At 36.7% G+C, this 15470-nt stretch overlaps 2 protein-coding genes across 2 annotated transcripts in view; both read right to left on the reverse strand.

The window, feature by feature from the left end:
- The window catches only part of uvrag (UV radiation resistance associated gene), an 82632-nt gene extending 75189 nt beyond the window's left edge, over positions 1–7443 (reverse strand). Inside the window, exons 1-4 of the mRNA XM_079448606.1 lie at positions 7114–7443; positions 4147–4264; positions 2736–2770; positions 25–186 (exon numbers count right to left, since the gene is read on the reverse strand). Coding sequence (XP_079304732.1) covers positions 25–186; positions 2736–2770; positions 4147–4264; positions 7114–7221 — 423 coding nt within the window. The 5' untranslated portion in view covers positions 7222–7443. The remainder of the gene's footprint in view (positions 1–24; positions 187–2735; positions 2771–4146; positions 4265–7113) is intronic.
- Positions 7444–8554: 1111 nt separating this feature from the next.
- dgat2 (diacylglycerol O-acyltransferase 2) lies at positions 8555–15470 on the reverse strand. Its single transcript, XM_079448607.1, has 9 exons — positions 15409–15470; positions 15112–15274; positions 14289–14417; positions 13890–13997; positions 13417–13487; positions 12041–12245; positions 11429–11603; positions 10919–11121; positions 8555–10300 (listed from the first exon to the last, which is right to left on the reverse strand). The coding sequence occupies exons 2-9, from the start codon at positions 15149–15151 to the stop codon at positions 10146–10148; spliced, it is 1086 nt and encodes a 361-aa protein (XP_079304733.1). The 5' UTR covers positions 15152–15274; positions 15409–15470; the 3' UTR covers positions 8555–10145.

The raw sequence follows: 15470 nt of genomic DNA on the forward strand, positions 1-15470 counted from the left end.
GCAGACAAATTCTGTGTTTCTCACCTGCTGTCCCGTATATCTGAGCCCATCCAGGTTGACCTTCCACTCAATGAGCAGTTGAAAGTGTTCTCCTCTCCCTCCCCATATTCTCACAACAAAACACGACACAGACGTGTCTAAAAGATCCGGCAGCATGGCAAAATCTAAACTCCGCCATGTCGGGTTCTAAAAAAATAGACAGACCAACAAAATTAGACCACAAAGTAAATAAACTTTGTCCAACTTCTGAATTTTCTAAATCTAATAATCTCCTAATATGTAAAAAGACAGCAAAAGGCCAGCATCATGATTTGTCTTATATAAAAATAATAAACACCATATATGGGACCCTGGACAACAAAACGTACGAGTCAGTTTTTCTAAATTAAGATTTATACATCATCTGAAAACGTATTAAATAAGCTTTCTATTGATGTGTGATTTGTTAGGATCTGACAATATTTGGCAACAGCCATTTTAAACTCCGGAATCTGAGGGTGCAACTAAATCGAAATACTGATAAAATCCTTGGCTTAGCATATTACTCATTCATAAACATTCAGTTTTGATTTAAATTGCGATCAGAAATGTACAAAATATCTTCATCATTTTTGGCATAAAAGAAAATCTTTAATTTTGCCATAAAGAAACTTTTTTTTTGGCTTTTGGCAAAAGATTCCAGTGCTACTTATGACTGGTTTTGGGGTCCAGAATCACATATAGAGAGCTGCCGTTATGACATTTTATAACCAAAACTGAAACCGAGTTAGCATTTAAGCGATTCTTGTTACCTTGTCCCAAATCTGTCGGGGTTTTGAATGGATTTTTTTATTTGAATTGTCTTAAGTAACGTATGTGGTTAACAAATAATTTACCCTTTTATCTACAACATAAAACACAACAGTAAACCTCTCAATACTTAAGTTTCTTGGAAAATGCAGTTGCCAACAAGACATGCTTTCGGGAACTCCTGTCAGAGTGACTAGGTCAGCAAAAACTAATACAAAACAGAAATCAACATGATGTTGGAATGACTGTATGAGAGGTCAAAGGGTATGGGACAAGAGGTCTGTGAGAAAGGAAAATGAGGAATCAAACAAAAGACAACAAGACTTTAAATGTGTCGGACAACATTGCAGTAAGAACTTAAGTCTGACATGATGACTTACAGAAAAGTAAAAATGCAATAAAAAGAAACTGCACTAAAATATTTTTATTCTTAGGGAACAATGCGAGTAAATGATAACTATAATTATAATCTGTGTTAAAACCGTCTTGTGCTCTCTAACTATTCTCATTCAGTGACTAGCAGAAACATGTTATGAATAGCGAGTAAATTACAGAACACCAACCATGATATTAAACATAATTAAACTGTTACAGGTGTGTAAACATAACAATAACTCTGTTAAACAGGCCTCTGCCTACTCTGTAAACAGAACAGGCCTCTAGCCATTATCTTGTTTTTGAGGGCGTGTTTTGTACACAACCACATTAATACATGTAGCCATAACAGCCTATAACATATCAAAACGGTCAGAGTGACGGGCAACATCTATATAAATCACATTTCTGATGATAATTATGTGGTTGTACAGGCTTGTGCTGTTATTCTCTTCACAGTTTAGCAGTTGCTATGAGCAAATGTTTTTCGACATAATAACAGGCTTGGATAGAGTGACCACACGGTCATTTAACAGCCTCCCAATCTTTAAGGACGGGGCCACATCCGTTTATGGGCCTGGAGGCCCTTTAGGCATATTATACTAAAGGAATTGTTTCAAAAGCGTGAAAGGTGAACATTGTGAACCCAATAAGCCTATTTAGCGAACCTGTTTTACATCATTAGATGACGCAGTAGATCTGGAAACAGTAATAACGCATTTTTCGTGTGCAAGTGATGGACAGGTTTGCCATATGTATGAGACAAATTATGGCGTGGAAAGTTCAGCTCTCTAATAACGTGGTTTTAGAGAAAGATCTGCATTTTTGTAGGTAGTGAAAGGTCTACTTTACATAAAGCATTCTTACGTATTTATCATGATTACAACCCTTACTATAATGATAATCATATGAGACCTGTTAATCTGGGAGCCATTGGCCAATAAACTCAAAGTGGTGCCTATACCAATTGCTTTGAAATGTACTATAGTAACCACAGTTTCTGCCAATAATAGTCATTGTTACCATTTCTATAGTTATTATTACATCAAAGTGGAGGTAGCTTTCAAATTACCCAACATGTGTTTTTAAACTACGAAAATCACCGCAAAAGAATATAGTATGTGCAATCCCCTGGGATCGAACCCATGACCTTGGCATTGCTCGTGCCATGCTCTTACCACCAATATAATATACATAACAATGTTTTCAGAGGTCTATAAAGACATAACATAATGAAGTGTTATGTTTTTATTAAAATAGAATGAGCTATTTCTATCTACAGTTCATACACCACGTGTTTCTACAGAGCGCCTTTCGTAAAAACATTATCTCCTTTGGAGAACGAAAACGTGACTACATTTTGTTCTGTGTCAGCCACCGTAGTGTTTTGAGACCGATTTTAAGACATAAAAGATTAAATGAAAACAAAAACGTCAGCATAAATCATGAGGTGGTGAGGCTTCTGCTGATACATTAAGCGTCACCACGCCTGCAATTCTGCTAGGATCGGCTGCAATTTGAGAATAGGAAGCATTAAGTGTGATATGACAACCACAGCACAAAATACTCACCAATGAGTCTCGGATGATCTCACTCTTATAAAAATCTGGAAAAGGAGAACAAGAAAACGTTTAGAAGGCATTTTAATTGACTAAAGAGACAAGAACTGGGGCCATATGTATATATCTCAAAAACGATCTAAAGAGTTGTCTTAAACTTTGACTGAAGTGTCAAAAAATTCTTAGTAAGAAGTAGGACTATTTTAAGAGTAGGGGACTTTTATAAAGAAGCTAAAGGCAAAAAAGGTTTAAGACTGATTCTTAAAATCTGACTTGAGTAAATAAATTAAACACAAAATGGCAATCCTTGACCCCTGAATCAGCCAATAGGGAGCCTGCAAGGGTGAAGTCATAGCAGCATGACACCATTTATCCATGAATTAATTAAGACATAGCTTAATTCAGACATTCTACTATTATTGTATTTTTTTATTAATTCATATAAACAGCTGCAAAACATAACTTATTTTGGTAAAATAAACCAAAATTTTGTTATTGGGCATGTACATAAAAATGTTTAAAAAACATTCTGCGTACTTTCCCGTTTTACAACAGTTAGCTTATAATAGTGATTCATATATTGAGCTGTACAATTTTGTCAGAAATTCAGTTGACTTTGACCCATATGAAGATAAATACATAAAGTAACCAGCAACTTCTTTTGTCAAACAGAGATGCAAAAGTTAAAATTTGCAGTTCAAAATTTAATTTTGCATTATGCGCAAATATAATACAAATACGTATCAATTTTGGCTTGGTTTAATACACTTTTCATTGAGTTTTAATAGTTATTTTATAAAAGATGCTGAATAACATCCTATTATACAGATGTAGGCTATATAAAGAAAAAACAAAGCTGCAAATCCATAAAAATGGAGTAAATTGTGTTTTTATATATTATTTCATTACCTCCCTGTCATCGTATCATTCCAACATATTGTTTCTTTGTTGTAACTCCATGATATCTGCCTCTGTACTGCCATCTTGTAACTCTTAACTAGGTTAGGAGACCTCTTCAGCTCTCTTAAATCATTTCGGAGCCGAGACCTTAACACTTATGAACCTTTATGAATCTCTCTCATTCTTAAGTGCAAGACTAAGAGTAACATTTTATTCTAATTGGCTTTTTACATACGGGCCCTGATGTTAAATGATCACATCATAGCACAATGATGGTAGTTTGACCTATAAGGAGATCAACATTTTTTTAGTTAAAGTCTAAATATAGCCCCATTTGAAAGGTTTAGATGAAATGCAACTCAAAAAGCTTTTTATGTTTATGAGCTTTAGTTTCTTCAAGCTTTGTCATTCGAGGGTTTATCAATTCCTATATAACTCCATTAGGTACTGCATCTTTAAATACTAAATTCTTCTCCCAAACAATCAAAGAGCTCCAGAAAGAGCTTCAGCTGACAGCGGTCACCTCGTGATATCCGATCATCTTGGCACAGATGAAGGGTGAAGTAAGTGTCGAGCAGAGGAGACCCATTCTTGTTCACGATGTTACGGGCCGCGATGCTCCTCAAGTGACGTAGTCGCCTCTGTGGGACAAAAATAAAAAAATGGTTGGACAGCAAGAAAGATGATATGTAAAGACGCCCAAAAAGATTAGCACAGCCATCTTTCAGCAGCATTATTATAGCTTTATTTTAGACTGCTGTGTATGACAACCGGTCAGAACATGGAGACCATCAAAAATAACCTTTTAAATAAACTTTCCATATTTATCTGTTATGAAACATCCATTTCAACATTTGTCATATAAACATCTACACGACTATTTCCACAACTACATTTTGTGTAAGGATTCTATGGTAAATGACATCTGACATAACATTGAGCATAAAACATAACATCACTTTTTCTGTATCACCGAACATCTTTAGAGTGACCCAATAAATTAACTAATGTTTAGCCAGTTACATTTTCAATCACAGGCAATAACAAGCATTTCAGACCACGAACAGACCAACACACTGAAACAAGACATTGTTGTAAACCATGCATCACATCACTAAATCCAAGCGCTCCACCCTGAATCAAACATGACATCACTGCTGCACACTGGGCACAAATCCACTGCGAGTGGAAAACATGATTTGTAGGGATGGAAAGGTTTAGCACAAGAGCTTTCTCAGGTAAAAACAAGGGATGAAAAACAGGAAAGAGAACTCAGAGTAGGAATATGATCAAATATACGTGATAGCAACGGATACAATAAAACTTCAATCTGAATGTCCAGTCTTCACTTCACTCGCTTTTATCACAACCAGTCGGTCATTTTCCAGTGCTGTCTGTGAGGCATTGCTCAATCTAAGTCATGGGATGTCACATAGGATTAAAAGCCTGAAACAAAAACACACTTTGTTTGGTCAACACTTCCTACCATTTCTCATTATGACTACAAAATACTGAGAGACATCCTGAGACTTTCATATCACCGCTGTCAGAGTGAAATCTCACATCTCCAAAACTGGCACTTTACTGAGAGATGCCACTTAAAGGAACGTTTTACTTTTGCTTTACTCATACTCAAGTTGTTTCAAATATGCATAAAATTCTTTGATCTGATGAACACAGAGACATATATTTTGAAGAATGCTTGAAACCAAACAGTTGTGGGCCACCACAGACTGCCATAGTAGGAAATATTGCTTTATAAATGTCTTTGTTCTGTTGAACCCCAAATAAGACATTTGGAAGAATGAACAACAGTTATGAGGCACTTTTGACCACCTAATTTTTCCTACTATGGTAGTCAATGTTGGCAAATAACCTTTTGGGTACCTTTGGTTGACTTTACATGCCTATTTTAAATTAAAATAAATAAAAAAGAGAGGAAACTAATAGTGTGAATGATAGGGTTGGGAATCAAAATATACTTACAATTAAAATTCCTCATCAATTCCTGTGTGCATATTTTCAAAGAAACTCTGCTGATATCTCTATATCTATATTTTTTTTACTATACTGTAGTAAGCATTGTTTAATTATAATATTTGCATTAGGAAGCACAGGAACCGCAAATGAACTATAGTTTCAATATAGTAATAACAGTTTAACCCTGATAACAGTTTAACCATGACCTACATAATGTAGGTTCTATATGTTTATATATACAAAACGATGCTCATAAATATAGATAAATATAAATATACTTCTCAAAAAAGCAGGGTAAATGACCATACAGGTTGATTTCTAAATGTTTAACTTCAAATGTGGAGAATAATTCAAATGCCTAGTGAAAGAGTGTGACGAAGACATTGTAGTTTGTGGTATGACAGGACTTTGCCTCTAGCAATAACATTCTCATAACAGACTGTAATTACATGACAAAAAAACATAGTGTCATAAAAACCATTTACAGCCAAACAAACTACTGTACAGACAGGTCTGATAGGATTGTCATGTGATGTGGAAAATGTGGTTTCAGATTATACCATTCCTTCTGTTAAACATCTCATCCCGTCTTATCACAAAGTCATAATAGTTTTGAATAAATGAAACAGAAACATGAAGAAAGAGGAAGGGTTTGAGCTTTCAACGTCCTGTACAATTCACACTGAAACACTTAAATCATTCAACCGTTGGGCATCAAGCTATAGTTGCATTTGACAGTACATGACCGCAGACATTACAGATCCATACGTTAAACTCTGCACGAGAGAAACATTTGGCAACGTTTTTATGTTAAGATATGATGTTTTCCAAGAAAAAAGCAATCCCTGTAGTAAAATTAAACATCCACATACTGTAGTTTTGTAGCTATCATGACATCACATTTGATCTGCAGCAATAATGCAACATTCCCCTGCCAGAATGCGAAGTCATGAACAGCTACTGCTGGAAAAACCTGCTTTACCCAGAAAACTATGATGTGATTAAATGTACAGTTACTGCAGGACACAGCTATTACTCCACACTCACAGAGAGCTCAAGTATGTGTGCATTACAACACTGCAAAGTTACAAAACAACCACATGCAACTCTCCACTGTCATTCTCTTCTTTGCACAAGGAGGGATGTTAATAATAAGTGCCTTATTATATTTCACACTACATGACAGCAACACCACATCATTCTGAGCAATAATAATAAGCACTAGACTTATAGTGACTGAATAGACATCAAGTGCATTTAATCTGCATGTGTAAAGTAGACGAAATAAACAAGCCAGCGCGCTGCACATACAATTTCCGTGTAAAATCTACGTTAGACAACAATGCATCCATAAATGTTGATAAACACGGGACGTGGAGGCCCAGTGTTATGGTCATCCGGTGTAACGTGAACGTTAGACATGTGACATGTGACATGCATAAGCAGCAGATCCGTTAAGCATTCCCTGATGACGGACGTTTTATTAATCGTTAAAGGCGTTCGGGTGTACCTGTTGTGATGTGAGCTCCACGTGCAAGACTCTGGATGATGCCGCTCCCGGGTTGCCGACAGCAGAACCAGCGGACACGGAGAGATCCCGACCGGCGAAGGAGTTCATCCTTCTACGGCACCACGGACGATCGCCTCATTCAGCCATATAACTCGGTCCCATCGGCGTGAAACTGTCAGGCACGGCGGGTCACAATCAACGCTTTCTTATTAAGCAAAGGGATCTGTCAAATAATGTATTACACGGACGCTAAATGCAGATACTTCGCTCCGCACCGCGGCATAAACAAGTAAGTCTTGCTTAGGAAGCCATTAACGCGACCTTGATGGCAAACCCTCGCGGGATTTCTATTGGTCGAGGGACGCGTCGATCGATGAGATGTTGACGTAGAGTCTGAGGTGATTGGTTTAAAGCCTGTCAATCGAGTGAAAAGGGGCGGGCGGGCAGGGCTCTAGAAACACACGCTGTGCTCCTCCGTGTTCGTCCAAATATGAGGAAGTGAGGGGCAGGCGCCGGAGTAACGTGATCTCAGCGGGGGGAATAATCGGACTGAGTGACCCTCACGACCGTTTGTTACCCGTTAAATATGATGGTGTGAACATCGCTTTGAGAGAGAGAAGAGTGGTATGTTTATCATCAAAATGTATAGGCCTAATGTACATTTGTTTGTTGCTCAAGATGACAAAATGGCAAATATTGTTTTGGAAGACATGAACAAGTGTGCTTTTTGTTGTCATCATTTAGACGCCAAATAACAAGTGAAACACAAGAGGGCGCAAATGTATAATACTTCGGCTTGGGCTTCAGTAAACATGCAACTGCGTCTGATTCTTTCTTAAAGAGACTATTTATTTAATATAAACAAAATATCGAGAAAAATAATAAGTACATTTTAGATAAATAATTGATTTAAATTAGTAACTTTTGTAAATGTATAATTGCAATTGGACAAACAAATTGTTTGTTTCTAATTGATCATATATCGTGTAAGTATAGATTATGTTTTATTTCATTTTATAGGGATTCAGATTAATCCACGTTTTTGCTTATGGGGATGTGTGACCCACCTCACTAATAAGCCAATCAAATTTGAGGTAACACTTCTGTATCCAAATATATTGATAATATATGTCCAGGACCATATATGGCACTGTGCCATGTGATCTATGATGCATTTTGAAGACAGACTTTAACTATTTTCTTATGATTCTTATCTGATCTTATTTTTGTCCGTTTCGTTTGTTCAGAGGATATTTTGATGTAAATGTTTATTGATTAATTTAGGGAAATACCATTCATTTTCTCAGGGCTTTACCTTTGGACTACCAATCTGGAACTGTTATGTAAATGTCTGACCAAAGAAATCTTGGCTCAAAGTCAAGAATTCGACAATATTTGCTTGATGCAGTCAGTTTTGTTGTACAAAAAAGACAGCACGATGTACTGTTGAATAAATATTTATTCTATAAATATATAAAACTTTAATTTAAAGAATTAGGTTGAATACATTTATTGAGACATCGAAAGGCACTGCAGCGTGTTTTGCATATCCACCACAACACAAATGGTCATCTTAAAAAGCAATAAGTCACATTTGTGAAGCGTCTGTTAGTTACATGCAGTTATTTATTATCCATCAGTCAAGAACTGCAGTTCCCCTTAAGCATTGAAACACACAATCAGCATCGGTAAATAGAACGCAGGATAAATATGATGTTAATAATGAGATTTTATCAAATGTCATTGCATGGCATACATGTTGGCCCTTTTCACAATGATTTTAGGTCATTTTTATTTAGCTAAAAAAATCCTGGTTTAATCTGGCATACAAACATGTTTTAACCAGCAAAATGAAGGCACATTAGGTTGTCTGACTTGTTACTGGGACATCCCAGCATTATGAAAAAAAACTATAGTCATCCAAGAAGACTACATCATTTGTGATGGGTTTGAGATTTGAAGGCTGTGATCTCAAAAGCAGATAAATTATGCTTGAGTTCAGCAAAGCATGTGAAAGTTATAAATGTAAAATCCATACGTCTTTGCTAAATTATTCTTGGACAAGAAAATGGTGATATGGGTTCATCAGAAGTCTAAAACAATTGACAATACCGTCACATATTTAGAAGTTTCTTCATAATCATCTTCTACAGTATCTTTCTTTAACATCTCATTTTAACATCAAGCTCTAACTTGGTTGCCCAAAAACAAAGACATAATCGTTCTTTAAACCAAAGACCATCAGACCTTTAAAGAATTGTTTTTTTAAATCCTAAAAATCCTTACAGAACCCTGTTTATTCCAATTTATTTCAACAATTCAATTGCACTTGATTAGTTTCTACATAACCAAACAGAAAAATCTTTCTCCACTCTTTGGCTACATAACCACCATGTGACTTGTTTGGTGAGGACAAAAACTCACAATACAATTGCATTGCTTGTGCATTAAAAACAAAATCTAAAGGGGGACAAAACAGTTTTTTCTACTACAGCAGGTCGTACAGAAGTCAAATATCTTTCTTGTGAATATATTATTATGTGTCTTCCTTAGTTTTTTATATATAGATTATGCCTGGCAGAGATGACATCTTTGACTGGACCAGGAATGCCACCTCGTGGTGATGAGCAGTGACAAAGGCTAGATTCACTGCATCAGACCGTACAATACATTAGTACTTTCTGAGAAAATTATTGAAGTAAATCTTAAGAACCACTGTCAGTCTAGTCAACTGAGATTATCGACTGAATTATCTGACGCAACAACTCCCAACATTCCACCGTAATGGAAAACCAAGGTTCGCTTCCCACATAAGGCACTTACAGATAAAATGTAAAAATGCAAATTTCTTTGGATTAAAGCATCTGCCAAATGCATAAATATGGGGTGATTCTTGGAATACATCTGGCAATGTTGAATATTGTCTTCTCTATATACAAACAGCTAATCCTGTTTTCTTCAACAGGCACTTAGTTGGGATCTTCCAGCTGCCACAGCAGTGTTTCTGTTATAATGTTATTCCTCAACATCCTTCATTGAATAACCAGGGTGTCACTCTCACTGAGACCAAAGCGAGTCTTGTAGTTGTCAAACAGAGACCTGAGGGACCTGATGTACATGGCATGGTACATGTCTATCACATCCTGGCTTGGGTTGGCGATTTTTGGAACGGTTATGGGTTCACCAACTGTGTAAGAAAGATACAATAAAACAGAATGTTAAACTCGACTTAAAGACCGTGTATACAAAACAAACAACTACACGTTGACCATTAAAATGTGCTGGATGTTGGAAAATATTGATTGATGACTAAAAGGAAAGTTCACTAAACACAGAGACTGTCCTTGATCTATAATTAGATGGTTGTCTTTTGTAACCCTCCTGTGTTTTCCCTATTTTGTGCCAATTTAAGAAACCTTCAATGAAGGTGAGTAAGTGCATGTAGTTAAAGGGATAGTTCACCCGAAAATAAAAGTCAGTCTATCAATTATTCAGCCGTATGAAATTTCCGAAACTGTATGACTTTCTTTCTTCTGTAAAAAACAAATAAGAAGATAATTAATTTGAAGAATGTTGGTGACCGAACAACACCGGCCTCCTTGACTTCCATTGTATGGACATATAACTACTGGGACATTTCTCAAAGTATCTTCTTTTGTGTTCTACAGATGAAAGAGTCATATACAGATTTTGAAGGGCATGAGGGTGAATAACTGATAACAGATTTGTTATTTTGGGGTAAACTATCCCTTCAATACAAATTTTTAAAGGAAGTGTGCACCAGCACCCAAAAATAACCACTTACCAACAGTGGTAATGGGCTTGCTGTACGGTAAAAGGCCCCAGGATTCTGGAAAGAGGAGTCCACAGCCATGGAACAGACAGGGGGCGAACCCTAAAACCTTCTGAAGCCTCTTCTGAGCCACACGCCCCCAGGAGCCATCCTCAAAAATCATCTGTTTATACACCTCATTTTCTCCGAATGAATAGACGGGCACCAGGTCAGCGCTGAGACGACAACAAGAATCTCATTTTGAAATACAAAGAGAAACCATTGTTTTTAATTGACTTTGTTATAAAATCTGTGAAACTGGAAAGTCCGACTTTAGCAATGTGTTGTGCTTTTCACAAAAGAGCTTATTCATGCAATATAAGCTTCTTTGAGATGTGAATAGATGTATTATTTTGCATTGCTGTGTAATGGTGTAGTTCCATTTCAAATCTAAATATCAAAAATATTAGTCAACCCTTGTTCTCCACATCTAATCATTCTTAGAATCGCAGTTTTTATGTGGAAATCAGTCTGTGTTCTCACCCTTGAATGAGGGCCAGTTTGACAAACCCTTTGCGTTTTTTGAGTGTGACAGAGTTCATCCCTGGAGCACAGTCTAGAGATTCTGCAGCCCCACCGATCACGATGACCACAGCGTTGCCCGTACCATTACTGGACAGCAGGTAGTCAATGGAGTTACGGTTAACTGGACAGATACCTGAGAAAAAGAATGATCAAACCTCTATTATCAATTGTCCAAATATGTAAACACGGTTAATTATTCACAAATACGACACATTTTTCAAACCCATTGATCTTGGTTTCTTATAAGTGAGTGGAAGAATAGCCCATTAATCAGAGAGTACATAGGGCAGGTTTCAACACACGTTCTTCAAAAATATTGACATCAGCACTTGCAGGACTGCAACGGGATAAAGCTCAGAGGTCATTGATAGCCTACTGGACTCTTATCTACACCAGCACAAGTGTGGCTCTCTTTCAATCTGCCAAAAATGACTCAGATTGCTGAAACATTGCTCATGGTGCAGTCAATGAATAATCCTTAGAATGTGTTTAAACAAGCTTATTTGCAGTTGTTTGAAACAAAAATGTAGGGCAACATGTACTGTAAATGGGCTATGCACAATAACCCACCTCCAGACATCAGGTAATCCCTAAACAATGGCAAACGGAAGTTTCCAGCCAACGTGGCCAAAGATGGCTTGATTCCCGGGAACTTTTTGGAGAATCCTGTGGACTCTGTGCTGAAGTTACAAAAAGCTCCAACGCAGAAGATGCCGTGGGGGTGGTACCCAAAGATGTAGTTTCGGCTGGGAAGCAGGTCGTGGGTCTTTATGAGCTTAAAATAAAACCAAACAGACAAAAATGCAGTTAAAGCTTAACTCAATAAGATTTGCAATGATGCTTTGTTCATTTTCCGCATTTATGAAACAGGGAATTGTTAACTGTGATAGTTCACCCAAAAGGAAAGTTCTGTCATCATTTACTCACCCCTTTGTCATTTTAATCCTAGACTTTCTCTCTTCTGCAGAACACAAAAAAAAACTTGGAAACCGAACAGCGCCGGCACCCATTCACTTCTATTGTATGCACACAAAACCAGTGCAAGTGAATGGGTGCCGGTTAACAACATTCTTCAAAATATCTTCTTTTGTGTTCTGCGGAAGAAAGAAAGTCATGCAGGTTTGAAATAACAAGATGGTGAGTAAATAATGTACATTTTGGGGTAAACTATCACTTTAACAGCCCTTGAATGTAAATTTAGCATGAAAAAAAAACCATTTTCTCATGGCACAGGTCAACAAATCAGCATTTTGTCTCTGAGCTATCGATTTACTGTAACTAGACAGAATAAAACTGCCCGTATACATTACTCACAAATGCAAACTCTTATCAGTAATTGTTATTAGGCTTTTATCTGTGTGTCCTGAATATTTTTTCAATTTATTATTAACAGCATTAACTGTAATGCTAGCAGCAAACTAACTGCTGGTGTCTTGGATGTACTCGCTGTATTTACCAGAGAAAGTGTAATCTTCTGGCTTACAAATGAACACTGAGTAATGATCTCATCGTTTTTTATATTAAAATTGGATTCAATTTCATAACATTTAAATAAAGAGTTTTAGGTTTTCGACTCAGATTTTAAGATATAGCAGAGAGTGTAAGACATGTTTCATTGTTTTTTTTTTCTAGTTTATACTGTACTGTATAATTATGTAGATTTTTTTCCTAAAGCAAGACAAAATTGGGTGCTCAGCAATAAATGATGCGTGCAAAGTCTAGCAGTACACTAACAACTCACATCAAGATCCACCCAAACCAACAGTGCACTCAAAAAAAAGTACAAGATGAAAGGAATAGCCTGATAAGGATCCTTAGACAGCATACCAAAGTGTGTTTTTGTACTTGTCAGAAAAAGTTAAATGTGCTATATTCAGTGTATACACGTGTTTACATAACCAATGGCAGTTCTACGTGTATTTTTAATGTGAGGATGTAATACTCACTCTTATGGGAAAATAATCTCGGAAGTATTTCCACAAAGTCCAGTTTCTCATCCAGGTAGATCTGCGGCCTCCTAAAATCAGCAAAAAAACACTTAATGCAAAGTTTCTCAATGCAAACAGAAGAAATGGCATATTTTTGAACAGAATCATACCATTTGAACTGTAATGCTTTAAACATAATGCTTTACATAACGCGTTCAAAAGTCAACTTTAGATTTAAGGATCTGTGTTTGGTTCTTATTAAAAATTAAAGAGCTACATAAAATGCAAGATCACGCAAAAATAGAATGACAAAAAGTGACATTTATAGCCAAATATCCAAGCTGCATGTTCTTTTCGATATAGGCTAATAGTCACCTTGGCTGTCATGTGGCTTTGGAACATGAGCGTGATGACAGAATTATCATGTTCTGGTAAAAAAAAATGTTTTACACAGATAGTATCATTGCTGTTTACAAGCATACTGGACCTGCCTTGTTTAGGGGTATTCCAGTCATAAATGAGCCAGGCAGTGTATATGGCAGCAAGCATCCAACAGTCTGTGCAAAACAGGTACACCAGCAACAAAGAGCAGACAATGCCTATAGGACACAGTCAATATAATATCAAATATAATCAATATAAAAACAATAAAATTAAAGATGTGCTTGTGTCAAGCAAGCCTAACATGTGAATGTGGACATTCATAGACATTGAGCCAAATAATGTAATGACACTGTACATGCATTGTTATATAGTATACTGAAATAAAATTATATTTAGACAAAAAAACCATTTTGGAATGATATTAGATATCAGATTGATCTTCATATGAAAACACAGTTCCCTACATTGTAACTCTGGCTTAAAATGAACTTAATTTCTCTTCTCACCCATGGCAAGAAATGTGGTGACAAAATGAAGGACAGAGACCAACTGCAGGTATTTCACGATCTTGGATCGGGTCAGCCAGGGGACGGAGGGCAGGTCGTATAAGGCAGAAAGGATGCTGGACCCTGTGCCTGCACGGGTTTGAAGGGGAAATAGAAATTAACCAGCATCAAGTTGCACAGATGAATAAAATAACGCCTTTCATATGTTACTCAAACGCATGTTTTCTGCTTCTGTAGAATATTCTGTGATCTAACCCAGTACAGGATCCCAAACATCAGACCTCTGGGTTTTTCCTCTCATGCATAAAACACAAGAGTCCACACGCAGTCCACAGCGGACCATTAAGGTAAAATATATCAGCACTGAAGCACACAAAGTACACATCTTTCGCAATCACTAAGATCATCAGATCACATGACAACATGGACATTTTACCCGACTAAAATTAAGCAAACAAATCAGACACACTGTTAAACACTCCTAACCTATCTCATGTCCTACAGGGTTCAGATCTTCATAAAATCCATACAGTATACAGTCTCTTAAACTTGGAGACTCTATTCTATTTCAAGGCTAAAGGGATAAATAGTAGCCTGTACATGGAGAGACACAATTTGACAAAGGCCTTGAAAACATAAGTTAAATGTTATAATTGTCTAATTATTAATAATTTAGTATTGCTTTTTAATGTCCATTGCAAATAACATATGAATACGATTTTAATAAGGTATGTATTTACAAAATATGACATTTTATTTAATTAATAATATATAAACTAATTAATAAAAAAAATCGCAGTTTTAAAGTGGTCTGTAAACTCACCCTCTTTGACACCGGAATATGCAGCGAGTATGGTCTTCATTCTTATTCGGGCAGAGAAAATATAACAAATTAAACTGGTGGAGACGAAGATCGTCTACAGCATCCCTCCCGACACTGCCACTGTCCGCCACGAGCTCACGAGCGCGCGCCGGTCATTTAAGCACTGCGGGAGGAGGAGCCAAGAAAGAGCTGTCAATCAAGCTGCCTTAAACCCCGAGTCTTTATATCGAACTCCTATTTTAGTTTTGATCTCGTTTTTGTTTGCACGATTTGTTCCGAGACATTCGAGTTAAATACCTATTCAATAATGTCGCAGGCTGCAGTCATCCAACTTGGATCCTGGCAGACTGGTGTTGATC

The sequence above is a fragment of the Barbatula barbatula genome, assembly GCF_947034865.1.
Source record: "Barbatula barbatula genome assembly, chromosome: 24".
In the NCBI taxonomy this organism is placed as follows: Eukaryota; Metazoa; Chordata; class Actinopteri; order Cypriniformes; family Nemacheilidae; genus Barbatula; species Barbatula barbatula.

Coding starts and splice junctions, on each gene's coding strand:
- dgat2 (XM_079448607.1), bottom strand. CDS start 15,151: ATGAAGACCATACTCGCTGCATATTCCGGTGTCAAAGAGG. Junction 14,418..15,111: donor ATATTCCGGTGTCAAAGAGG/GTGAGTTTACAG, acceptor AAACCCGTGCAG/GCACAGGGTCCAGCATCCTT. Junction 13,998..14,288: donor CACCACATTTCTTGCCATGG/GTGAGAAGAGAA, acceptor TGTGTCCTATAG/GCATTGTCTGCTCTTTGTTG.